At 42.9% G+C, this 26,029-nt stretch overlaps 1 protein-coding gene across 9 annotated transcripts; it reads left to right on the forward strand.

Annotated features, from left to right (window-relative positions):
- Positions 1-6,994: 6,994 nt before the first annotated feature.
- Positions 6,995-23,342, forward strand: CUNH8orf76 (chromosome unknown C8orf76 homolog). 9 transcript variants are annotated; one of them, XM_039853883.1, is made up of 7 exons: positions 6,995-7,190; positions 10,173-10,268; positions 10,987-11,130; positions 14,696-15,144; positions 18,667-18,799; positions 22,653-22,781; positions 23,024-23,168. In XM_039853883.1, exons 1-6 carry the CDS (start codon positions 7,074-7,076, stop codon positions 22,743-22,745), a joined length of 1,032 nt encoding a protein of 343 aa, XP_039709817.1. In that variant the 5' UTR covers positions 6,995-7,073; the 3' UTR covers positions 22,746-22,781; positions 23,024-23,168. The 9 variants fall into 9 exon arrangements, 7 of the variants coding, with proteins under 7 accessions (XP_039709817.1, XP_039709816.1, XP_039709821.1 ...); XR_005650925.1 differs by having other exon boundaries at positions 6,996-7,190; positions 22,681-22,781; XR_005650926.1 differs by having other exon boundaries at positions 6,996-7,190; positions 22,684-22,781.
- Positions 23,343-26,029: the final 2,687 nt, after the last annotated feature.

Below are 26,029 nucleotides of genomic sequence, written 5' to 3' on the forward strand. Positions count from 1 at the left end.
GTTGTTTTGCTTTGCATTTCTCTAATGACTAATGTTGAGCATCTTTTGTGTGGCTGTTGACCATTTGCATTCTTTGGAGAAATGTCTATTCAAGTCCTTTACCCAAGTTTTTAAGTGGGTTATAGAAATATATATATTTATTTAACATATATATTAAATAAGGTGTCTTTAAATAAACAAACAAAAAAAGCACATAAAACAAAGTTATGTGTTGATCAGCTGATGAAAACATCATGACCAGAAAATCCCAGGATCTTAACCCTAGGTTCATTTGTTCAATATTCACTAATTCAGGTTCACAGTGACTTTATAGAACTATTGTGAGTATTGAGAACTGATTGTATTTTCTCCCTTTCTGTAGGTTGTCTCTTCACTTTTTTGATAATGTCTTTGGATGCACAAAAAAATTTAATTTTGATGAAGTCCAATTTATATATTTTTTTCTTTTGTTGCTGATGTTTTGAGGTCATATCTAAGAATCCATCGCCAAATCCAAGGTCATGAAGATTTGCCCCATTTTCTTCTAAGAGTTTTATGGTTGTCGCTCTTATATTTAGGTTGTGAATTTATTTTGAGTAAACTTTTATATATGGTGTGAGGTATGGGGTCCAACTTCGTTCTTTTGTATGTGACAATCCAGTTATCCCAGCACCATCTGTTAAAGCAACTTTCCCCATCAAATGGACTTGGTGCCCTTGTCAAAAATCAGTTGGCTATATATGTGAAGGTTTATTTCTGAACTCTGTTCTATTCCATTGGTCCGTATGTCTATCGTTATGCCAGTACCACACTCTTTGATTATTGTAGGTTTGTAGCAGTTTTTCAAATCCAGAGTATGAGTCCTTCAACTTTCTTCTTTTTCAAGATTGTCTTGTCTACTTGGGGCCCTTTGCAATTCCATATGTATTTGAGGATTGGCATTTCCATATCTGAAAAAAAAAATCTTGGAAGTTTGAATTATGGAAGGAATTATGTTGACTCTTTAGACTGCTTTGGGTAGTACTGAATTCTTAACAATATTAAGCATTCCTATCTATAAACATGAGATGTATTCCCATTCATTTAGGTCTTATTTACTTCAGCAACGTTTTGTAGTTTTCAGTATACAAGTTTTCCTCCTCCTTGGTTACATTTATTTGTAGATATTTTATCCTTGTTGATGCTATATTGTTACCAAAATTGCTTTCTTAATTTCTTTTTCAGATTGTTCACTGCTGGTGAATAAACACAATTAATTTTTGTTCTTGTAACCTGCAACTTTGCTGAATTCATTTATTAGCTCTAGTAGCTTTCTTATGGATTCTTTGGGATTTTCTATATATAGGATCATGTAAAATAAACATAGTTTTATTCCTTTCCAATTTAGATGCCTGCTGTTCTTTTCCTTGTCTAATTGCTCTGGCTAGACCTTCTAGTTGTATGGTGAATAGCAATGGCGAAAGAAGGCATCCTTGTCTTGTTCCTGTTCATTAGAGAAAGCTTTCTGTCTCACCATTGAATCTGTGGGTTTTTCATAAATGCCCTTTATCATGCTGAACAAGTTCTACTCCTATTTTTCTGAGAGGTTTTTATCATAAAAGGCTTTTGTCAAATGCCTTTTCTGTGTCAACTGAGATGGTCATATGGTTTTTTTCTTTCATTCTATTAACACGATTAATTTTCTTATGTTGAACCACTCCTGCACTCGTAGGATAAATCTCACTCGGTTAGGGTGTATCATCATTTTAATGTGCTATTGTATTTGCTTAGCTAGTATTTTGTTGAGGATTTTTGCAATTATATTCATAAAGGATTTTGGTCTGTATCTCTTCCTGTGATGTCTTTCTCTAGCTTTGGTATCAGGGTAATGCTGGTCTCATAGAATGAAAAAGTGTTTCCCTCCTCTTCTATTTTTTGGAAGAGCTTGAGAAGGATTGGTGTTAAATTAATTCTTCTTGCCAATGATGCCATCTGGTCCTGGACTTTTCTTTGTTGAGAAGTTTTGATTACTGGTTCAATTTCTTATTATAGGTCTGATGAGACTCTCATTTCTGCTTGAGTCAGTTTAGGTAATTTGTATGTTTCTAGAAATTTGTCCATTTCATCTAGGTTATTCCATTTTGGAGCAAACAATTATTCATAGTATTCTCTTATAATCCTTTTTATATCTGGAAGGTCGGTAGTAACGTTCCCACTTTCATTTCTGCTTTTAGTTATTTGCATCTTTTTTTCCCTTTGTCAGTCTAGCTAAAGGTTTATCAATTTAGTCGATCTTTCGAAAGAACCAACTTTTGGTTTCACTGGTTCTCTCTATTCTCTATTTTATCTTCACTCTAGTCTTTAATATTTCCTTCCTTTTGCTAGCTTTGTTTTTAGTTTGCTTTTTCTAGTTCATCAAGGTGTAAAGTTAGGTTATTTAGATATTTATTTTTTAATATTTTTGAGATATTTATTTTTAATGTTGGCATTTACAGCTATAAATTTTCTTCTGAGCACTGCCTTTCCACATCTTGTAAGTTTCGGTGTGTTGCTATCTACAAGATATTCACTTTAGATGATTTTTTAAAATATATTCTGCCAATCTTTGCCTGCTGATCGGAGAGTTCAATCCATTAAGATTTAAAGTAATTACTGATAAGGAAGGACTTCTGCCATTTTCCTGTTGTTTTCCATGCGCCTTATAGCTTTTTAAAAAAATAGTCTTTAATCTTTAGAGCAGTTTTAGGTTCATAGCAAAGTTGAGAAGGTACATAGATTTCTCAGATACCCCCTGCTGCCAACTCACGCACAGCCTCCCCCACTGTTAATGTTCCCCACTATAGTTGACATTTGTTACAACTGATGAACCTACATTGACATATCATTATCACCCAAAGTCCAGAGTTTACACTAGGGTTCACTCTTAGTGTTGTATGTCCTGCAGGTTTGTACAAACGTAAATGACATGTATCAACCATTATAATATCATACAGAATAGTTTCACTGCCCCCAAAATCCTCTTTGCTTCACCTATTTCTATTCCCTCCCCACTAACCCCTGGAAACCACAATCTTTTTACTGTCTCCATAATTTTGCCTTTTCCAGAATGTCATATAGTTGGAGTCATACAAATTGTAACCTTTTCAAATTGGCTTCTTTCATTTAGTAATATGCATTAAAAGTTCTTCCATGTCTTTTCATGGCCTGATAGCTCATTTCATTTTAGCGCTGAATAATATTCCATTGTTGGGATGTACCCCAGTTTATTTATCCTTTCACCCACTGACGGACATCTTGGTTGCTTCCAAGTTTTGACAATTATGAATAAGACTGCTATGAACATCCATGTGAAGGTTTTCATGTGGACATAAGTTTTTAATTCTTTGGGTAAATACCAAGGAGCATGATTGCTGGATCATATGGCAAAAATATGTTTAGTTTTATGAGAGGCTGCCAAACTGTCTTCCAAAGTGGTTACACCATGTTGCATTCCCACCAGCAATAAATGAGACTTCCTGCTGTTCCACATTTTCACCAGCATTTGGTGGTGTCTGTATTCTGGATTTTGGCCATTCAAATAGGTGCGTAGTGGTATCTCGTTTTAATTTGTGTTTCCTTGGTGACATATGATGTTCAGCTTATTTGCTATCTGTATATCTTCTTTGTTGAAGTGTCTATTAAGGTCTTTGGCCCATTTTTTTAATCAGATTGTTTGTTTTTATATTGTTGCATTTTAAGAGTTCTTTGTATATTTTGGAAAACAGTCCTTTATCCAATGTGCCTTTTGCAAATATTTTCACCCAAGCTGGGGCTTGTCTTGTCATCCTCTTGAAACTGTTTTTTAATGACAGTTTTTCATTTTAATGAAGTCCAGCTTATGTATTTTTTTCTTTCATGGATCGTGCCTTTGGTGTTGTATCTAAAAAGTCACTGCCATACTCAAGACCATCTAGGTTTTCGTCTATGTTATTTTCTAGGAGTTATAGTTTTTCATTTTACATTTAGATCCGTGGTCCATTTTGAGTTAATTTTTGTGAAGGGTGTAAGGTCATTTTTTTGCATGTGGATGTCAGTTGTTCTAGCACCTCTTGTAGACAAGACTGTCTTTAAATACGAAATACCTGAGTGGAATTAAGTTCTCTTTCTCCTAGACTTCTTTTGTACTTTTTATTTCTCTTAAGGTGCTTAGTAATCTCTATCTTGTGTTATATTCAGTCCCAAGGCTCCAGAATATGAGGCAAGCAGAGCCAGCCAGTGACAGATTCAGTTCTCTATGTCTTCGTGAACCCCCGTCATTTTGTTTTTTGGGGATGGTTGAGAACATAGACTTTGATATCAGATGAAGTTGACTATGAATTTGATCTCTTCTACTCAGAGTATGACCCTGGGCGAGTGACCTTTCAGATCCCATTTCCTCATCTGTAAAAATGGGCATAATTCGGAGTGAGAGGTTATGAGAATTAATTAAAATAAAGTTTATAGGGTGCTCATAGCACATATAAAACATATAATTCGGAGTGAGAGGTTATGAGAATTAAAATAAAGTTTATAGGGTGCTCATAGCACAACCTAGTACATAATAGATGTTCAATAAATGTTGGTTCCTCCCCTTCCCCACTCAGATGGGACAGGAACATGTGACTTAGAACTGAGAAGTGCTCTCGTCTGCTCCTTCTGCCATTTCCTGTTCATTCAATAGGCATTGATTGAGGTGCTCTGCACCAAACCGTATCTGGGGGCTAGGTATCCAAGAGTGAAAAAGACACTGTCTCCAATCTCAAACAATCCACAGTGTGTTAAATGCCACAATGGAGAGAAGCATGGGGGAATTACAGGCAAAAAGAAACAGGGCTGCCTGGAGGAGGTGATGTCTATCTTGCTATGGGGAACTCAATCATACTCCTCAATCAAAAATAAAATATTTACAGATAGAAACCTATAAAAGATTTTCATCTCCATCTACACAATTTTAGACACTTGCAGAATTCCCACTCTCCAACAGGGTCTAACATCTGGCATTTCCTAAGTGCATAAGTTATATTTAACAGTTACAGAGTGCTCTTCTCTTTTATTGATTTTCTCTCTTTTAAAATAACCTTATCTTAGAGCCTCTCTATCACTTAAAGCAATGGTATACAACTTGGGGTCCCAGACCCTGGGTCCTCAATAGTGATAGGGGTCTTTGAGCTGTTTTCATTATTGCCAGAGGCCTAATATTAATCACGTTTAACCTGTCCTCAGGCTTTCCAGGGTCCCTACTTCTTTGTTTTCAACTAGAATCCTAACACGTAGGGAGGCAATGCTGGTGGGCTCAGGCTGGGCAGAAGCTTGGGCTGGCTGTTTTATAGCACTTGGATTCATTTTTTTTTTTTTTAAAGAAAATAAAGCAATTATTAGTTGATAATGCAGTTTTATCGCATACACAAATTCTCCACAACTTCAGAGAAAACGAACTAAAAGTGTTCTTAGTGGTAAAACGCTGGAAACCGCTGAGCTCAGGAATCCTGAGTTCAGAGGGCAAAGAACATTAACTCCTAAGCTGCCCTTCATCAACTTCCTAACTTATTTCAGCAGAATATCTAGCTCAGTTAGTTGCTGGGCCGATAAGAAGCTAGACCTGGGGGTGCCTCAGATCAGGAGAAAGTAGAAGTTCCAAAACCAAACAGTCTTCGAAAAGAAAATGCTGAAAAAACTCGCTGCTTGTCTTTGCTTTGCTCTTACTTTAGCTTGGAACAGGAATTTTGAATGAACACGTGTTACTCACTGACAGGCACTTCACACGCAGTTTAATCGATGCTCATTTTACAAATTGGGTCACACAGCTAGTGAATAACTGATTCAGGCTCTTGAACCCAGACAAATCTGGTGCTTGTGGCCCTTTGCACTATGTGATATTGCCTTTTCTGTTAGGACATAGGACAAACGGCTCTAACTTCTTTAGGCTCCACTACTTCTGAGTGATGATATTTTGGATACTTTTTTCTTCTCTTTTTCTATAATTTCTAATTTTTTTCCTATTATGGACTATTACATCTCTGATGAGAAAACAAACTTTTTTTAAAACTGCCCTTTTCCAGATGAACCCATCAATAGCTAACGTCTGCAGGCAGTCCTGGTGGAGCCTTCCACCAAGACGGTTGGGTATATGAGCTGGTATCTGAAATTGTAATCTCCAACAGAGAGATGGATTTTGAAACCTTGGAGAGTGGATTAGGTTTCCATAAAGTGAGTTTGTGAAGTAGAAAATTGTGTTGAAGAAAGAACCCCGGAAGACAAATGGTGAAAGAGGAACTCGTGAGATGAGGACCCAGGGGGAGGAAAACCAGAGAAAAACTCCAAGTCTATCATCTGCTGTGTAATATGGCACAGTAATACTGTGCAATACTGGCCAGTATTTTGTCAACAATCTCTGCTTTCTAGTTTCAAGGAACACCTTGAAAATATGAGAACGCTAGTAAATAGTAGTCTTAGAATTCTGTGATTTGGTGTTTTCTCCAGGCGGAATTAATGCTCCTGATCGAGTCCCCTGTAAATTTGTGTCGTCTGTTTTATAAATGAGTGACTTATTCTGGTCTTTGTTATTGGTGGTGTCTCTTCTCCCACGACCTGGGGGATTACTGACCCATTTATTTCCCAGCTCTTAGCTACGTGCTAATTAATCCTGGGCAAGTTACTTAACCTCTCTAAGCCTTTCATTTGCAAAATGGGAATCACTGTCCTTCATAAGTTGGTAGAAAAGGATATAGAGTGTAAAAAAACGTGCTTAACACAGTGTCAGGAATATTGTCAGTGATGAAAAAAATGGTACCTACTGGTCTGAAAGAGCTACCCTGGGGCCAGTGCTTTTTGACGCATGCATATAAGGATCGCTCTGTCTAACTGCTGAAACGCATATATCGAACTCTTCTCGGGTCGGGTCAGTCTGTAACTCAGATAAATATCCCCCAACGACTCGCAATCTGCAGCGGGCCAAGTCTCGATTTGGCCCCTCCAGAGACTACAAGTCCCAGGATGCCGCGCTCTGGGCCTCGGAGGCCCCGCCCCTTCCGCGCTGACCCTCAGTGGGCGCCGCTCTAGGCACCGTCTCCTCTCGCTTTCTCCGCCGTGGGCGCGCGATGGAGACCGGCTTCTGTTTGTTCGGTGGCGAGTTTGAGGATTCGGTGTTCGAAGAGAGGCGGGAGCGGCGGCCCGGACCGTCTGCGTCCTACCGCGCCAAGCGCTGCGAGCCGCAGGTGAGAGGGCGGAGCCTCTCGGCCTCGCCCGGGCCTCGTCCTCGCGGGTCCGGGCACGAGGCCCGCCGCCCCCCGGTTGCCCCAGGGCCCACCGTGGCTTCCCCGTGACCCCTTCTTCCCGCGAGGCATGGGCGTCTCCCGAACCCCACCCGGTGGGCCCGGCCCAGTCGGCCTCCGAGGGCACGAGGACACCCCGCACTGAGGGCGACGCACGCGTCTGGCCCTTGGCGGGTCTCGCTTCAGCTCGCTGGTCCTCCCTACGCCCCTGCTGTAAAATCTGCAGGAACTGCCGTGTGCCTCCGCTGATCCTGCAGCCCGGCAGTCGGGGCCCCCAGAAATCCGTCCCCACCCGCTCCTCAAACCTTAGTGTCGTCTGTCCCCCCGCCAGCGCCGCCCACTCCAGAGCCTGACCTTGTTCGGTGAATTCCCCCGCCCACGTCAACCCGCCTCTGATGGTCAGAATCTTCAATTACATTCATTTCTCAAGGCACATCTTAAATGCTGCCTCCTCCACGAAGTCTTTTCTGATTCTCCTTTTCTACCAAAAATTTTTGTCCTTGATGCCTTTCCTCGCTTTTATTTTAGCTTCTGTTAAAACACTTTTCAGTATCCCATAAAACTCTTAGGCCGGAATCTAAATGATCACCTAGGAGTGGGTGTTTACTTTGATGCCCGCCCCAGCGCCTAGCACTTTTTGTTCATAATGGGAACTCCGTGACTATTTTGAATTAAAAAGTATTCCTATTACAGTTGACCCTTGAACAACGTGGGAATTAAGGACTCTGACCCCTGCACAGTGGAAAATCCATGTATAACTTTTGACTCCCCCAAATCTTAACTGCTAACAACCTACTGTTGAGGGCAAGCCTTACCAATAACGTAAACAGTTGATTAACACGTTTTTAAATGCTACATGTATTGTAGAATGTATCTTATAAAGTCAGCTAGAGAAAAAAGTCATTAAGAAAATCATAAAGAGAATATACATTTACAGTATTTATTGAAGAAAGTCTATGTATAAGTGGACCTGCTCAGTTCAAACTCGTGTGTTTTGAGGGTCAAGTGTATTTCATGTGTGTAAATCTCATCTCACTAATAATAACTAGTTTTATCAAAAACTTACTTTTCATGCACTGTGCTGGGCTCCTTTTCATGTATTGTCTCATTTTTTCTCGCATCCATTGTACTTACAGTAATTACAGGCACTCAGTAATTACTGAATTCTGTTTTTCTTTTATTTCACTTACATTTTCTTACCACATGCAGTCGTTCAGTTACCTTTAGTACTTGATCACGTGGCCTCAAAATTGGATGGGCTTGGGAAGTCTTGTCGTGCAGCATGAAAAGCCGTGTTTCTGAGATAGGACCCTTGAATTCCAGCATTGGCTTTACTACCTGTCTTGGAAGGTGTCTGCTTCTTATTTGTCATTTGGGAAAAATAATATTTGCTGGCTCACAGGGTTCTTGTGAGAATGAAATGCGATAGCACTTTGTCTAGTGTGATGTGCTGTATACTTATAAAGTAAAATCCAAAAATCGCTTGTCTGTAGACTTTGTTTGGTACGTGATACTGCTCGTAAACTCAAAGAGGCCTTATTCAAGTCATCTCGGCGTCCCTAGGTGGGTTGGAAGATTTCTGTTGTCCCTGCCCGCTCAGGTTCTACGTGGACCAGCTGTTTCGTCACCAGCACGTCACCTCTTAGTCACACCCTTGTCCACTGCTCTTTATTCTTTCCTCTTACCAGAAAAGGGGCATAGGAAGCAATTCCCTGTCTGAATTCTCGGGAGCCTGCAGGTTATGTGGGAAAGTATAAATAATCATTTGAAATGATCAAGTTTTGCTTGATCATTTCCCAGTACGATAATGAAAACCGGATGGAGCTTTGAAGTCGTGCAGTTGTTCAAGAAGTTGAGATTGGCTGATAATCTAACACCCTGTGTGACTAGAGAGCAATGGAGAACAAAGGGCAATTCAGACTGTTGTTGAGTTACACCGTGCTTCAGAGAGAGAGCAGAAAAGCAGTGGTTACTTGCTTTTTCCACTGGGGTGGGTCAGGCGAAGGGGAGAAAGTGTTTTTACTGAGATTACAGGGGGCCATGATATCCGGGCAGCTCGTTTAGAAATAGAACCACGGAATATTGACATGACGGTGGAACCATCAAAGTGCAGTTCCGTTTGAATTAATAGCATTTGGGGATGGACTCCATTCAGCCGCAGTGCGTTTTCCCCGCGAGCGACAGGGAGGATGAGATGCTCCTTTGGAGCTGGGAGAACTGCCACACTGTGCTTTGGTCATACCTGTTTTCTCACCTGAACGTTCTTTACTCAGTAATCAAGAAATCTCAGCCTACGCATTCTTTTTATTCACAGCATTTAAATCGGTGGAAAGGCGAATCAAATATCCCAGACGGGCATTTCCTCAGACTTCTCTCTTGTAGGTCTTTGGCATTTGACTGCACAGAAGCCTCCTTTCAGCCTAATATTCATCTCCTCTTTGCTGAGGTTCTGCTTTTTGCTTTTATAGCATTTTCATAATAGAACTAGAATGATAATTCTTCTTTTCTATGTCCTTTCCTTAAAGAGTTGTCAATTCCTATTCCAGCCACTCTAAAAGTTTCTCTGCAAGAAAGCATGTCCCAGTCTGAAGAACCAGTAGGAACTGTGCTCGTGAAATGTGGGCTCCCAGGCACCACACCCCCATCTTGAAAATGCTATGGATACAGCCATATACTTTTGCATTTCTTTTTCAGTTGAGAGATATCATATGATTGTATGTTTGTTAATTGTGATAATTTTAATAAAAACTGGGCCATCATTAAAATGATCACGTCTCCATGTCACATATTTTCCTCTGAGTCCCATCCTGAAGAAGTATGTCTTTTTTGAGACTTAATGGGTTATATATATGGGAAATTGCTTCTGAGTATGAGGTGGAAAAGCAAGGTTTATTCTCACTTTTGTGCTATTTTCACAATTTCTAGTGGTTTTATGAAGAAACGGAGAGCAATGATGACGTTGAAGCTCTAACCATCAAGAAATTCAAAGGGGACCTGGCCTACAGACGGCAAGAGTATCAGGTAGAATTCAACAGATGTAGGATTTCACTGCTTGTTCGGTTGGTTGCAGCATATGTAAATAGCAGGCTACTAAGTTATGAGCGTGTTGTTTGTGAAGAGGAATTTAATCTTTTGTGATAGGTGTCCATAATCTTAGAATGCCAAGTTTCTGTCCTTTTTTATGAGGCTCTACATAGTTTGTTTTGTTTCTTAGACTAACTCTAGCATAGGGACCTGGGGATCCTTGTAGGTGGGTCTCCCCAGGCACTGTGTTTCTGCATAATGCGGAGGCTCTAGCACAGATATTTCATGGCATCACAGGAGCAAAGCGTCCACATTTGTAAGAAGATGGAGGAACTAACAACTTGACATTAGCTTGCTTTACATATAGAGCTCATGTCATCTTCACAAGAGTCCTATTATTTTGCTGATGAAAAGTTTATATATCAAATTAGTGGCAAAACCAGGACTTGGCTCCAGAATGTTCTTCCTGCCGTAAGGCAGTGTGCTCCACGGTCGTAGTGGTTATATTCTCCAAGATTTTCTTCTCTGCATTTTGGAAAAATAGTGACTGACGAAAATACTCACGTCTTCCTTAACTCATTGCGGGGTTGATTATGACATTACCTTCTGCCTGGGGGAAAAATCATCCCTGTAACTGAATCTTTTTTTCTACTTTTTTTCTGCCTTTCTTTTCATTTCTTCTCTTCACTTCCTCTGTTTAACAAATAATTGCCAGAAAGCACTACAAGAGTATTCCAGTATCTCTGAAAAACTGCCACCTGCGAATTTGGCCATGAAAAGGGATGTCCAGGAAAGCCAGGCTCGGTGCCTGGTTCACCTGGGAAGGCACGCGGAAGCACTGGAGATTGCTGCAGACTTGGTGAGTGGCTTCATTGCTTATTTTCATTTGTTTTCCTAGGGCGGTTGAATATTTTCTAAAAAACAAAACAAAACAAAAAACAGCTTCTTGCTAGCATCAAAATCAGTTTGGGTAAGCAGGAGAGAATAGCCAATTATTATGATGAATAGTTTGGGGCTTTATACATAATCATTTTCTTGTAATATTTTTTTTCCTGTATGAAAAAATATTATGCTCAAAATTCTTCAATGCCTGAAAACATTTGTAAAGTTTTTACTGTTACTAGGAATAAATATTGAGTGGAAGGATTATCAGTGATCTGTTTTCTTCTTTAGATTTTTGTTAGATTTTATTTTCCGTAATTTCTACAATGAATATGATATTACTTTTGTAAACAGAAAAAACGTCACAAAAATTGACTAAATATCAAACTAAGCCAAGCTTTAATAGTCCTTTTTATTCTTAAATGACAGAACCTTTTTTAAGAGCTAAAGAAAAGAAAAGCAATTCTTTACAATTTTTGATTCTGCTTGTTTTTGTTTTCAGATTAAGGCGTTTATGGTTTATGTGTATGGGTATTTGTGTGAATTTGATATAGTGATTGGTCGTAAGTTTATCAATCCTAGTTTATAGACGACCAGTTTTCCTGCAAGGGAATCAACCAGGTGCCAAGGCACTGATCTTGAACCCTATGGATCTAGCTGACCAGAGATCAGCATAAACTATGCATTCAGTTGAACCGTACTCATTAACTAAGAGAAATCCTTAAATGTGCTTGCTGAGGGGTTCATTGCACTGTACCCCAGCCGCTTGCAGTGAGAGGAAACCCTGGTGATAATTGTCTTCAGAACATGGAAAATAGCTGTGTTTGTTCTTTCTTTTTCTCTCCTGTAATTGTGGGTTAATTCTTAAGCTGAAAGAGAAGATTACCTTGCTAAGGAAGCATGGCACGAACAGCGACCGTGTGGGATTTACTCTCTCCCTCCCCGGTCTGCAAATGAACAGCAACTTTGGCCTTTCGGCACCTTTTTCTAGACATCAGTCACTTGTCCTTTGTTACTCTTCTGCTCTCCCATCACCTCTCCCTGGCTCCTCTTGCACATCAGTCACTAGTGTGTTTTGCCTTCCCCGCCTAGACCACTGAAAGCAGTGGCAGCTAGGTCAGTGTCAGGAGCCGGATTAGCTCTGCGGTTCCTTCTGGCTTAGAAAGTCTCCGTTTCTGTGGCTCAGAGAAAGAGCTGTGACCAGTCTGCAGGTGCCAGGTGACCAGAGCTTGGGGTGGTTCCCAGCAGGAGGAAGACCAGTCAGAGACCTCAGCTCTCCTGCCAGGACTTTGAGAACTACTCCTCCATTTCCGGGCACGCGGTCAGGGAGAACTTTGGGGAAAGCAAACAGTGTAGGCCAGTGGGTCTCACCCCTTCCTTTGGGTCTCTTCACGGAATCTCAGCGGAGCTGCCTTTGCATGGTTTTCTCCTTTCCTAGTACCCCATGTTTTGCTTTGTTTTTTAAATTCTTTCTCTACTTGCAGATCCTCCTCTTTGTTATTAGCTCTGGCCCATTTCTGTTCTCTGTCTTGGTAGTTATTGTCTCCTCACATACTGTAGGGGGACAGCATCGAACAAAATAGACAGCTAATCCTAAAGTGCCCTTCAGGACGTGAACACGTTATGCTCACAACTTCTGTTGAACTTTATTCACCTCTCAATGATTTTTGGATAAAATCTGTAAAAGAAGTTATTTCTTAAATAATTTAAGCATCTTATAGTGGCTGATGTGCTCATGAACTATGGTAAGGAAACTGCTTTCTGACAGTAAATGACTTTTTTTCATTTATGCGCTCCACAAACATCTGTTTCGGTTTCACTCTGTGCCCAGTTCTGAGTTCATTGCTAAGGAAATAGAGAAACCATATCTGTACCCTGCACATACATTGCTCACCTAGCGTCTTGTGGGAGAATCCAAAGCCAGCTAACGTACGTCAGCTCTTCTGAAGCCCCCTTTATTCTGTGACTGCTAGTGTGACTCACTGTAGCTTTGCTACTCACTAGCTGTTTGACTCATTTGTCTTGTCTATAAAATGGGGATGATGGTAGAATCTATTTTAAAGGCTCGTCATGAGTACTAAATGAGTAAAGCACTTAGGATAGTGCCTGGCACAGGGTAATCACTCAGTAAGTATTAACACAGTCATCATCATTGCACTATAAGAGTTGCAATATTCTGGAAAAATCACAAACTCACTTCAATGGAATTTAATTTCCATAGTTACTCACTAGTTATGCTGTTAAAACCCTCACATCAAAGTCATGGTTTCTGTGTAACAACCTCTGCCCCAACACACGCTTGCTTTCTTGATATGCAAATATTTTTGAACAGCATGAAGCACTACAGACTGGGTAGAGGAAAGGAAGCATTCGTTATAAGTAGTCTGTACATGTTGCTTTCCTTATAAATAAGGCATGAAGCTGTATAATTCAACAGGTTTGAACATCTGTTACGTCTGAGGCGCTGTACTCTACTTGGAGTTCGGCATTGAACAAAAAGCCTTTTGGAACTTAAGGGTCTGTTGGGAAGGACAGAATACTAAATAGTAATAGTGAAACCAGATAAGTTGTCATCGGGATGATACCATGTGGCCAGACAGGTGGCATAGGGGCTTTATTTCCTGGATGCATGACTGTTGAGAATCTTCCCACACTTTCACTCACCGGTCTGCGTTGTCTTCGCACTGCCTGCCCTGTGGTTTGTCTCTTATTTCTTGCTCAGTGTATTTCTCTGCGGCAGTTTGATGTTGGACACTAGGCCAGATTTTCCTCAGACTTAAAATCAACTGAAAGGTAATTTTAATCTGCTGTTTGCTCTCCACAAACTTTAACTTAGAAAAAGAAAGCTCATTTCCCCTAACCCACTGGGCTTTTGCCATATGGCAAGTTAGGCAAGAGATGGCGGCTCTGGTTAAGGAGCCTGGAAGAGGACTTTCTGATCAGGCTGAAACCCAGCACAACACTCTGGCCAGAAGCAGCCGGCCTTGGTCATAGCTAGCAGGGAGTGCATTTGGATTCAATCATGGTGCAGCATGAAACACCGAGGGCTTCAAGGCCGTCCTGCTTAGATGTCTAAGCCAAGGAAAATTTGGAAGTAGAGTTCATTTGAATCCTCAAGGAAATTACCGTTTGGATTTTTAGAAAGCCCGGAATATTAAAATGGAACCATTAGCCCAAGGTATAAAAAAGTTGGCTTGGGTCTCAGCTAAAGACAATAAAGATTATAATAAAAATTGGAAATAAACTGACCTTTATGGTTTCGGAGCTGGACTTTATCAGGCCGCTATCACATGAATTGTGTTATCGTTATGACATTAGGATGTTTGGGAGTGACTGGTGCTTATTTTGCTTGCTAGGTAGGATATATTTCTCTAGGTTTATGGTTTCAAACAGATCTATTGAGAAATGTTTCATTCATTCTTGTGTAGATGCTGAAAAACACTTCTGATTTATAATATATACAACTTGGGTTTTTAGGAATCTCCATTTTTTATGGAAAACATTCGGAAGTTTAAAATTTTTGACCTTTTTTTTCTCCCTAGGAAAATAAAGCAACTAACACAGACCATTTAACCACTGTGCTCTACCTCCAGTTTGCTATTTGTTCAAGTTTGCAGAACGTGGAGAAAAGCATTTTCTGCCTACAGAAACTGATTTCTTTGCATCCTTTTAACCCGTGGAACTGGGCCAGATTGGCAGAGGCTTACCTGAATCTGGGGCCAGCTCTCTCAGCACCGTCCACGTCACCCCATAAACAGAACGGTTTCACCTCAAGCGACAAAGCTGTAAAATCTTCCTTTCCACATGCAGGAAGAGACTATCTCTTGTGTCCCCCCGAAACGTTGCCTGTGCATCCTCGCGGAGCAGGCGGCAGGGATAACCAGAAGGACGCACAAGCTCCCGATGACATTCCGAACTCCGTGGCAGACCAGAGCGAAGCAGTGCTGCTGGGCGCTCAGGCGAAAGCGTGCGCCTCTCTTATCCGAACCAGGTAAATGGACAATGGATTAACAGTGCCTGGTACTAAGCTCAGAGTGAAGGTTTTAGTTTTCTAATTTGAAGTTTCAAAAAGTTCTAGGCAAGACGCCGTTATATGTTTTGGAGATTTTTGCCTCTGGTCTAGACAGAATCCTTTGAACGTGTCCTTTTAGTATGTAAGATTTAGAAACAAAACCATATTTGCTCAAGAATACAACTTGCATCATTACTTAAGGTAGAAAATTAAAATTGAAAAACATTAAAATGGGAAAAGAAAATTAAATGTATAAAACATTAACAAAGGGGGAAGAGATATTTTAAACAAGGAACTTTTTACTGATATGTTCCCCAGAAATCTAGAGAAAATCCGCTCTTGTGTTTGAATCACTGTTAACGATGCACAATGTTTAATTCATTTCACAGAGAATTCATAGGGTTCAGGGCTCCACATACTCTGACTCCATAATGTGTGAGAGTTTACGAGAAGGGGGACTACACTTGACCAATTCTGTACTTTATGAGAGAAAGAGGCTCTCTTAGGTCTCAAATGATGCCAAAAAACATGAGTTGTTATTTTCCTTTTTTAACTCTGAAGAATTCAAGAAATATTGACTAACAATGAGGCTTACTGAGAATGATACTTATTTGGCAGATTTTAAATATTCAGTGTTGATTTAGTGTTGATTAGGTCACTAATTCAGAGGTACATTGAGTGACAGCTGTGTGCGAGGCACGTGCTAGGTACTGAGATCATAAAGATCACTTGAAGAGAGAACGTTTCTCTCCACAACTCACTGCGTGAGGAAGGCGTCTGCGCCGTCAGTGGCGGGCAGCACAGGCGCCAGCAGAGTGCTAGCCCGTGAGCGGAACTCTGTGGGGCTGGCACCCAGGAGCTGTTTGCGTGGCAGGAGAAAGGTGGCCTTTCCAGAGGGATGCTTCCGCTCAGTCCCCGGGGCCATCTGATGCTTTGTGTACGTGATTTTATGCTAACCGTCACCACCCTCTGGGGTGGATGTTGGGATCCCCCTGTAGAGACCAGGAAACTGATTTAGAATCATGTCCAAAGTGGCGCAGCTGTGAGGCGCTGCCAGGATTTGCACCCAGGTCTTCAGCTCCAGAGCCCGTGTGCTTTCCAGAGCATCTCGCTGACACCGTGGAAAGAGGAGGGGCATGCTCCATGAAGAGCACAGCCTGAGGGCGAACGTGGGCGAGCAGTGTCGTCACACAGTGTGGTGGGGAGGGCGGCCTTGGTGGTGTGCGCTGGAGCTTGCGAGGCAGGCCGTGGACCACAGGGCCAGGTGGGCAGAGTTAACGTCGGAGGCAGGACTTTGGATTCAGATCTGATTTTAAGTCACATTCAGTCAGATCTGAATCTGGACTCCTCCACTTGCTCTGTGAGACCTCGCACAGATTATTGAAACTCTGATCTCCATTACATCAGCCCAACAGAGGGAGAAATGGGGAAAGTGCCTCCTTCACGGGTTGTGGGAAACCCCATGTGCCTGAAGCACTTGCTGCAATGGGCAGTATTTGGTAAGCATTTCGTAAATGTACTTTTGTTGTTTTTACTAGTGCAAGACATTAAATGTCATCTTCAAGAGCTTGATCCTCATGCTGAAGGCCCAGAGAGTATCTGAAAGTTTTAAATGCTGAAGTGGCGTAACAGGAGCAGTGGTCTCGAGGGAGCTCTGGTGTCTGGGAGGAAGTATTAGAAGAAGGTGTTTGGAACTAGAGGCCCCAGTGAAGGGGCTGTGGACTAATTGGTGGATGGTGACAAGGAAATGGGTGTCACTGCAGGTTGGAATAGACAGGACTTGGTGACCAGCCAAGTATGTGGGAAGGACAGGGTCAGGGAGGGGTGAACAGAGGAGTCAAAGACGATTATGAAGAGTGCCTTGGGCGGATGGGTAGAGGTGGTGGCCGTGACGGAGACAGGTCACAGAGGAGGAAGAACAGAGCAGCTGTATGCTACAAGTAATGATTGCAGGTTTCATGTGCTGAGGTTCAAGTGCTGGCAGGTCATCCAGCTGGAGCTTCTCATTAGGAAATGCAGGTTGAGCTCAGAAGGGAGCCAGAAGTTAAGGAGTTTTGGGAAAGAGATTTGCAATTAGATGCTAGTGAGAAGTTGAGTTGGGTAGGATCAATTTTGAAAAGAGGATTTGAAAGCTAGGAGGTAATTTGTGACCTTTGAGAGGGCAATTTCAGTGGTGATGGGGGGACAAGGCAGGTTGCAGAGAGTTGAATGAATGAATGAACATGAAGTAGAAGGAGCAAGTGTAAGCTGTATTTTCAAGTAATTTCAGGAGCAGGCAGGAGAAAGCAAGTTCAGAAAAACGAGTCACAAATGTAAATGCTTCCAGAAGCCAGGCAGGTGATGCAAACAGGTTAGAATGAAGCAGGATGAACATGAATCGGGTCAGATTCTTTTATAAACTCTCCAGTGACTTCCCATCACACGTAACATAAAGTCCACATTTCTTTCCATGGTCTGTGAGGTCTTACGTGATCTGGCCCTACCTTTCTTTTTCTCCTCGTTTACTAGTTTTTTTCCCCTGGCTGTGTTCCGCCCAAGGTGATCTTCATGATTTTCAAACACATTGAGCTAGTTCTGTGTCGGGATGCCGTTCCCCCTCAGCAGGCCCCCTTCCCGCAGAAGGCAGGCCCCCTTACAGCTGGCTCCTCATCATTTAGGTCTTAGCCTGAGCGATACCTCAGAAGAGCCTGCCTCTACTGCCCCATCCGAGGTAGGTAATTCCTCTATCCTATCTTGGATTTTTTTCATAGCACTCCTTACTACCTGAAATTATCTTCCTGTCTGATCTCTCTCCTTCTGCCCCATGAAGCAAGAACATTGTTTTGCTCACCAGTATCCCCCTGTGCCTAGAGTAGTATCTGGTACATTCCTCAGGATGCGGCATGAGCGAACATGAGCTGCGTGCTGCTGGGTTGCAACAGTAGGGACCAGTGAGGCCTGAGGGAAACTGGGAAAATCTATATATTTCATATTTAAAAAACAAACAAACAAAGAGACGTGTTAAGAGGACCAGAGGAATGAGGAGACCAGGTTACGATCATGATGGGGAAGGTAGCGGTGACGCAGTTACAAATGGGTCATCAGAGGGTCCTCAAAGATCTGGCCCTGCTTTGAAGTGAGCTAGAGAATCTAATTAATCCTTGAAGTCAAGATGCTGTGGGTTCAGGGACATGGAAGGGTCATAGGGCACTGACTTCAAAGGAACACACCCTAGCGACTCTGGGGGAGGAGCCTATGACTAGGAGGCGTGTTCTTTTCTCTCCACATTATTTGTGCTTTCAATCACTTGACTCCTATAAGAAGCCCTTTTGAAGTCTTGCTCCCTGAAGATTTCTTTGAATTTTAGAAAAGATGACTCCAGTGAAAAGTTGGGCAGTTTGTTCAGAATAAGAAGTGTAGGGGTTCAGATGAGGTTGGCGCCTTCCATTCAGCTGTGTGTCCGTGTCCTCACGGCTTTCCGATCTGTGGAGCCTGCACATTGGGACTTTTCTGGTTTTTTAGGCTTTTGCTTCAGCTCACCCAATCCCAGCAAACATCGTTTGCTTTGGAGAGGAACTTAAGGACTCAGCAGGAAATTGAAGATAAAATGAAAGGGTTCAGCTTCAAAGAAGACACTTTGCTGTCGATAGCTGAGGTGAGTATATCCCGTAGGGTTTATGTGAATCAAGGCATCAGAGATATTTTTCCTGGCTCCAGTACCATTTTTTAAAAAAACAGGGTCAAATCTCATCCACTAAAGGACTCTGTCTCCCTCCTTTGCATACTTTTTGATCTCTTCATCCCCGAAAGCGGCCGCTTCTTCATCTTTGTCCTGCAGCACGGAAAGGCAGGGGCTGCGTGTCATTTACTTGTCGGTGCTTGTGAGTCCCTGCCTGCTTGAGCATCATGAATGCCCAGTGATTGTCTCTTCAGTGCTGAGTGAATGAATGAGAGTGTGTTGACGTTCGCACAGCACTCTCGTGTGGTTTCTCCTCCGTTCCCCCTCCTAACCGCCTGGGGGACGGGTAGGGCTGGCAGTGAGGCTCCAAGAGGTGGTGACTTGCTTAAGGTCAGATTTTAAGTGGCAGCGCTGCCCAGGACCCCATCCAGCCTCAAGTCTATTTCCTCTCTGCTCCACCCTGTCACTGTGGTGATGGCTGCAGAGAAATGCAAGTGCCGATTTTTTTAAAAACTTTATTCGTTTTTTTTTTTAAAATACGCTGTTGAAATTACTTAAGATGGCATTTGGAGATTATGTATTTAAGTTTTTCACTCTAGTTCTTTCTGGTATATAATTGAAACTTGACAGCTCAGGAGCTTTTCCTATGAGAATAAATCTCTATCCATATACATCCAAACATCGCTCTTTCATGAAATACTGCTTGTCTGCGATTGCAGGCACCTTCCTTCCTTCCCCAAGCTAAGCTCCCGTTTGGACTCTCCCCACTCCTGGATCACGCTGTCCTGTCTGTTCTTTCTGAACCTTTCTCAGCCTTCTTCCCTGGGCCCTTGCCCTTGAGCCCACAGACAGGCGCAGATACCTGTCTCCTGTTTACCGTGACTCCTCCTCGGCCTTTGTTTTCCTTCGTCTCTCTGCAGCATCTGTAGCTGTTGCCCCTCACTTCTCGTCTCCTCTCCCCTTTACTTCTGAGAGGCTACACTAGTCTGGTTTTCTCATATTTCTCAATATCCCTCTGCCTCTTGGGAAGCCACTGGTTTCCTGGTGTCTCAGAGGTCTCGATGCTCTCTGTGGCTCCACTTGGGCTCTCTGTTCCCTCGGCGCTTCTCCCTCACGAATCGTAACCACGCTCGTCGGTTCAGGTGTCACCTCTGGGTCGATTACCCTGCAGTCTGTATCCAGTCCCATCTCTGGATCGCTTGTCTCACGTCTCAGATTAATTACCTACCGAGTGATTACTCTCAGATGATTATTGATTATTCTGCTGTCATTTCAGATACAGAATATCTGAAATGGAACTGCTCATCCAAACACTTTTCAGTCATTCTTCTGTCGGTGCCTAGTGTAGTGTAGGGACTTTCACGGACTTGACGGTCAGCGAATGCTTGCTGAGAGGAAACAGGAGCTGGAGACTTAATTATTTTGTTGATCTTAACCTCACTATGTTGGGCCTCTTCTCTGGTCTCACCTGTAGCCCACCGCCAAGCCCACCCTCCCTTCAGGGTTCCCCTTCATGTCTCTTCCACCACCAGCGCCATCGTCCTTATCACCTCGTGTCGACTCTCACAGTGACCTCCTGGCTCGTCCCTGCTTCCTCGCCGCCTCCCCTCGGGTCTGTCTTGAACATTGCTGCTGGGTTCCTCTTAAAATATTGCTTTGACCATGTTACCTCCTTGCTTAAAAACTAAAATGTGTCACTGTTACTTCAGAGGTCAGGTCTAGTTTAAAGGCCTTGATAATGGTGTCCGAGGCCTTCCAGGGCGTAACCCCAAATTTATGACCTAGTAATCTCTTACACAAATCTTTTGCTTCCACTCGACTAATCTCCCCACGTGTAACAAACTTGTCGTGGGTTTTCCCATCTCCACCTGCTTACAGTTCCCATCCCCAAAGACCCAGCTGAAGTTCCACGTCCTCTAGGAAGCGTTCCCTGAGTGTCCTGGTCTGTGGCAGTTCCGTCCTCATCTGAGCTCAGATAGAGTGATCGCTTGAATAGATAGCTCTTTGGGCCCTGAAAAAAAGTACAAGAATATGTCTCATCTTTCCCCTAGCTTTTAGGTTCCTTGTAACTGAGGGTATCCTTATAAGTAAGACGTCCTTACAAGATGTGTTAAACATCTTCACATCCTTCACCATGCTCAATATTTCTGTGGACTAATTGAAATAATAGTTCTTTACCTGGAAAATACATGTGAATTACTCATGGAGCTTTTTAAAAATGACAAACGTGCGGACTCTCATTGGGGTTATAATGCACATTTCATTCTGTGCTCTGTTAATTTTATTTGACGTTGTGACGTGAGCATGACCCTTATCTTTAGATAGTCTTTGTATACTTTTTTTTTATAGTTGTTTTATTTGAATATGGAGCCATGTAAGGCCCACATACTACATGTAGTTCTTTATTCTAGAACATCTCCTTTATTCTAGAACAGTTTTTCTTCTCCCTTTCTTTTTGTGATAAAAAATATATAAAATTTACCATTTTAATCATTGTGTAGTGTACAATTCAGTGACATTAATTACATTCACAGTGTTGTACAACCATCACCACTATCTCTTTCCAAAAGTTTTCATCACCCCAAACAGAAACAGTAACCATTCATCAATAATCCCTTCCCGGAACCCCAGGTAACCTCTAATACACTTTCAGTGTCTGTGAGTTTGCCTATTCTTGATATTTCAAATAATGGAATCATAAACATTTGTCCTTTTATTTCACTTAGCATAATGTTGTTAAGGTTCACGTTGTAGCATGTATCAGAACTTCGTTCCTTTTTATGGCTGAATAATATTCCATTGTACTTACATATATACACACCACATTTTGCTTGTTATCTGATGATGGACACCTGTACTGTTTTCACCTTTTGGCTATTGTGGTTAATGCTGCTGTGAACATTGGCATATAGGTATCTGTTTGAGTTCACTTCTTTCGGGTACATACCTAAGAATGCAGTGTTGATGTTATATCCCAGATTTTAAAATACTGTATTTCATTGAGTTCACGGAGTCATCAGTTGTAGACACATTGTTATTTGATGTACAACCAAAAGAAAAATAAGATGCCATTTACATTATGACAGCCCGTAGTTATAAGATACACCTTGATTTCAGGAATGGTAAAATACGGAAACAAAAATTATCTTAGAATTGATGACAATACCATATGCTTCCGTAAAAGCTGACAGTTGCCTCATTGAGCTGCTCATCTCATCAGCTCTTACCTCAAACAATATGTAGTCTGAAGATTTAAAGCCAGTGGAAACTGTTCTCAGTGCTTCTGATTCGTATCATTTTGAGTTTTCACAAACACATGGCTCTCAGGGTTTGCAGGAAACTTAGGTCATCTAGTCCAGATCTAAATGACTGGAGTTCCCTCCACAGCATCCCTGCCGAGTGGTATATGAAATGTCTTGGGACTTAATAGAGGTCACTGCCCTTACCGCAGGCGGGCTGATCACGGGGGCGGGATGGGGAGAGTTCAGGTGCAGGCTTTTTCTACTTCATTTTCTGGCTGTTTGGTCAAAGAGAAACTGAAGACTCTGGGCCTGAGTCTGTCCACTAGGGAGCAGTATTGTGCCATCAGAGTGCAGGCCTGCTCAAGTCCCTGGGGTAGCTGTAGTCACATTTCTAGAGGGACTGAGTCTCTACACGTCAGGAAAGGGTGGGCCCAGCTTCTTGCTACTCCACCGTTTGCTGCCTCTGACTTCTCTGGAGAACTTCTAGGAGACGGGATCTGTCTGCCTCCCCCCCCCCCACCCCCCCCACCTCCCCCCCACCCCCACCCCCCGCAGCAGCTGTATTGTACCCCAGCTCTGCTTCTCAGTCAGGGACAGTATCTTCTGCTTTACAAGCAGGAAGAACCCCTCACAGCTGCATTCTTGCCAACAGAAGATGCCCTTTGACGTATGAAGGCTGACTCACGCTCCCTGCAGGCTGAATATTACCGCTTTAGGTCAGTGATGGGTTCACTCAGGGAGGGGTGAGACTGGAAATGTGGGACATTGTACCCATGTGGTCCCTCGATCGCTGCTTCCAAACAAGCTTCTTTTCAGTATATCCGAACTGTCGAATTGTCCCCTGGCTGCCAAAGTATTTCTGCTTTTCCTTGAGATCCTTTACGCTTGGTGAAGAGCAGTCTTCCATTCCGTGTCCACTGCCCTTTATTGGGTCAGGGTTTTTTTCCTCCCACCGCAGGTTATGGGAGAAGATATTGTCCCAGAAAAAATAAAAGACGAAGTTCACACCGAGGTGAAGTGTGTCGGCTCTGCAGCCCTGACCGCCTTGGTGATTGCATCTTCGAAAGAATTTGAAGACAAGTGGTTCAGAAAGATCAAAGACCACTTCTCTCCCTTGGGAAACCATACAGAGATACAAATCTCTGCTTAGTAGTCCCTTTAAAAAACAAACAATGTCTTTTCCATGTTAATTGTCTTTGTTTACTTCAGAGAATCCACTGCTAGTCATGAAATGTAGTGAATTAAAAATGATTGTTTTGTAAAAATGGCTTATCTCCTAACTTATTTCTCCTGTGTTCGCTTTCTTGATTTTTCTGTTGTCTTTTTAGGTTTTTGCCATTCGCTTATCTTAGGCCTCCTGCCCCTTTAGAAGGTAGCTGTTGGGAAAGAGTATAAAAGAGACTTTTAGATTTTTAAAAACAGTGACTGTATTGTAACCAGCAGTATCAGTGTCCACATTGTTTAGGCGAACTGGTCAGGAATGACCAAGCGTGTTGAACTGTGGTGGTAAACCATCTCTAAGAAGGGGGTCTCGAGGTCTGTGAAGGCTCCAAGCTTTCACCACGCCTGTCAAGAAGTGCACTAGCCTGCCGGTTTCGTGGATGCTGCAGGAGACTATTATTCGTGGCCCAGCAAGCAGTGGAAGCTTCAGCATATTTGCATCAATTCCTCGTGCCTCGGAGTCCCAAGGGGGTGATGTGTATGGGTTCCAAGTATTGAGTGCTCAGGCAGTGGGGGGGTGCGTTACAGGGGCGGAACCCAGAGCTTAGGACCTCAGACCTTTTGTAATGGGCAGTAAAAGTGCTTGACTTGCTCTCCAGAGGACACTCTCTTTTTTTTTTTAAGGCTGTTTGCTATGTAAACATCATTGAAAAGATCATCTGAAATGAAGGGCAGTTTGTATCATGCTCACAACACGAACAGAAATATGAGACCTGTAAAGCACCTTCACAGAGCGAGTATCCTGTCTGTTCAGCCACACAAATCACAATCACAATCTACAGCATTGTCACCAGATACAGAGGGCCATTAGCTCACTCGAATAATCTGGGGTGGGGTGGGGGGAGCTCCCTTAGGAGAAGTGGAATTTAATAATAAACCAAAATCCTTAAATGCTGTCCCACACAGCTTTTAATTTTATGTTTCTTAGCAAAAGGAAGAGAATTCTAGGCCTGGGCAAAAAAGTGACCTCGTCGGGATTTCCCTTCTACCTCACCTGCTGACTTCACCCTTCCCCGGGCCCCTGCCCCAAACAAAGGTCTAATTTTGTTTATATTTTGACTACTCTTTTAGAATGAGTGAGAGCATGACCAGCAATTGCAAGTTTAGTCACTTATCTCTAATGTGAAACAAGAGACTATGATTAATAGACATTTCAATTTCTAGGAACAATTCAGAAGTGTGGAAACCCTTCAACAGCTCCCATTGCTCTCCACCCATTTATCGAGTTATTAACAGTCACTTACTGAGCTCCTGTAATGTGGTCAGCATTGTGGTTGCCATGGAGACATAGGTTATCATGGAGTTTTATGGTCTAGGTGTCCATGGCCCTGAGCATAGAGCCCCACCTGAAACACGTCTGTACCATATGGCCTTTGTCCCCTGGGGCATCATCTTTCCCTGTTCCCTACCTTTAAACGTGCTGTCACTCAACCTTTAGGCCTTCGCACAGGCAGCTCCGTCGAACCTGCTGCACCCCGTCATACGGCTCATTCACATTCAGCTTTCAGATATCCGCTTAGTCTTAGCTTCCCAGAAGTCTCCATCCCGGAGAGGTGGTAGGTTCCCTCCTGAGCTCCTTCCCTGCTCTTTTCACTCATGTTGGTCTTTATTATTTTATATTGTAACCGCCTGTTTGTTTTCCGTGACAGACTTTAAGCTTCGTAAAGTCAGCAACTAGGAAGCTCGTTCATATTTGTATCCTCAGGGCAGAATACCTGGCATCTCGCTAAATATTTGTTGAAAAGAACTGCTGAATTAATTGGCCAGCATCTTATTATCTTCGCGCAAAAGGTTAACGCCCGAAGACCTGACAGCGCTGAGGCAGTACAAGCATCCTGCCTGTTACGGTAACAGAACCCTCTTTGTCCTGTCCATCCAGGTCTCCTAGAAATGCCCTTTTCCTCTCCAGCCTCACCTGGCTTCTGGTCCCCATCCTGGTCCCCATCTAACTTTGCCCAGGCTTTTAGCTTTAGCCCTCCGGCTTTCCCCCCAGACCCACTGTGCGCACTGTCTGATGCCCTAGTGGTTGTCATGAGGCTGCTCATACTGTCACTCTTGCCCCACCTCACTGTCCTGGCAGCGGCACGTCATGCAGGTGACAACCCAGCCTTCGGCACTCCAGCACCAAGAAAGACTATCTCTGGGTTTCATCACCCAAAAGTCATCCTGATCATTTCCAGCACAGATAGTGAAGATAATTAATTGAGCAATGATTATGCTAAAGAAAAATCTCAGACCAGCCTGCCTAGACACCCCACCCTCTTGTCAATGAATGAATCACTCAAAAAGTGAGCAACTGTGAACCACAGAGGTGACTGCCTCTACTCCAGGTGGGTGGGGTGAGACGCAAGGCCCGTTCCCGCTTCTTGACTCAAAAGGCTTGTCTTTGAGCATCTCCCAGGGAGGTGAATCTAAGTCTGGTGTTTGAGCTGGTGAGAGTCTTGTCCTTAATACTCTTAAACCCTGTCATCTTCATACTGTAGCCAAAGAGATCTTATAAAGATGGTTCTCAGAGTCTTTCATTAATTTCCCAAATCCCTCACGGGGCTTGGGGGACCAACGCAGTCTAGCCTGCCCGCTCCGCCCCAGCTCGCTCTGGGTTCCCCTCATGTCTTTGGACTCTTCAAGCCTCCTGCCACTCAGGCCCTTTGCCGATCCAGTACCCGTACTTGGAACAAATGTCCCTACAGTCTTCGACCCTGCCGCAAACTTCCCCTTCCCGAAGACCTTAGCTCAAAGGTCA

The sequence above is a fragment of the Pteropus medius genome, unplaced genomic scaffold, assembly GCF_902729225.1.
Source record: "Pteropus medius unplaced genomic scaffold, Ma_sr-lr_union100, whole genome shotgun sequence".
NCBI classification, from domain to species: domain Eukaryota; kingdom Metazoa; phylum Chordata; class Mammalia; order Chiroptera; family Pteropodidae; genus Pteropus; species Pteropus medius.

Bases quoted from the DNA above. Each gene is read 5' to 3' on its own strand.
- CUNH8orf76 (XM_039853881.1), top strand. From the start codon at position 7,074: ATGGAGACCGGCTTCTGTTTGTTCGGTGGCGAGTTTGAGGATTCGGTG. The intron at 15,145-18,666 runs GTAAATGGACAA...CTGGTTTTTTAG, and splicing joins GCCTCTCTTATCCGAACCAG to GCTTTTGCTTCAGCTCACCC. The intron at 18,800-23,023 runs GTGAGTATATCC...CTCCCACCGCAG, and splicing joins CTTTGCTGTCGATAGCTGAG to GTTATGGGAGAAGATATTGT.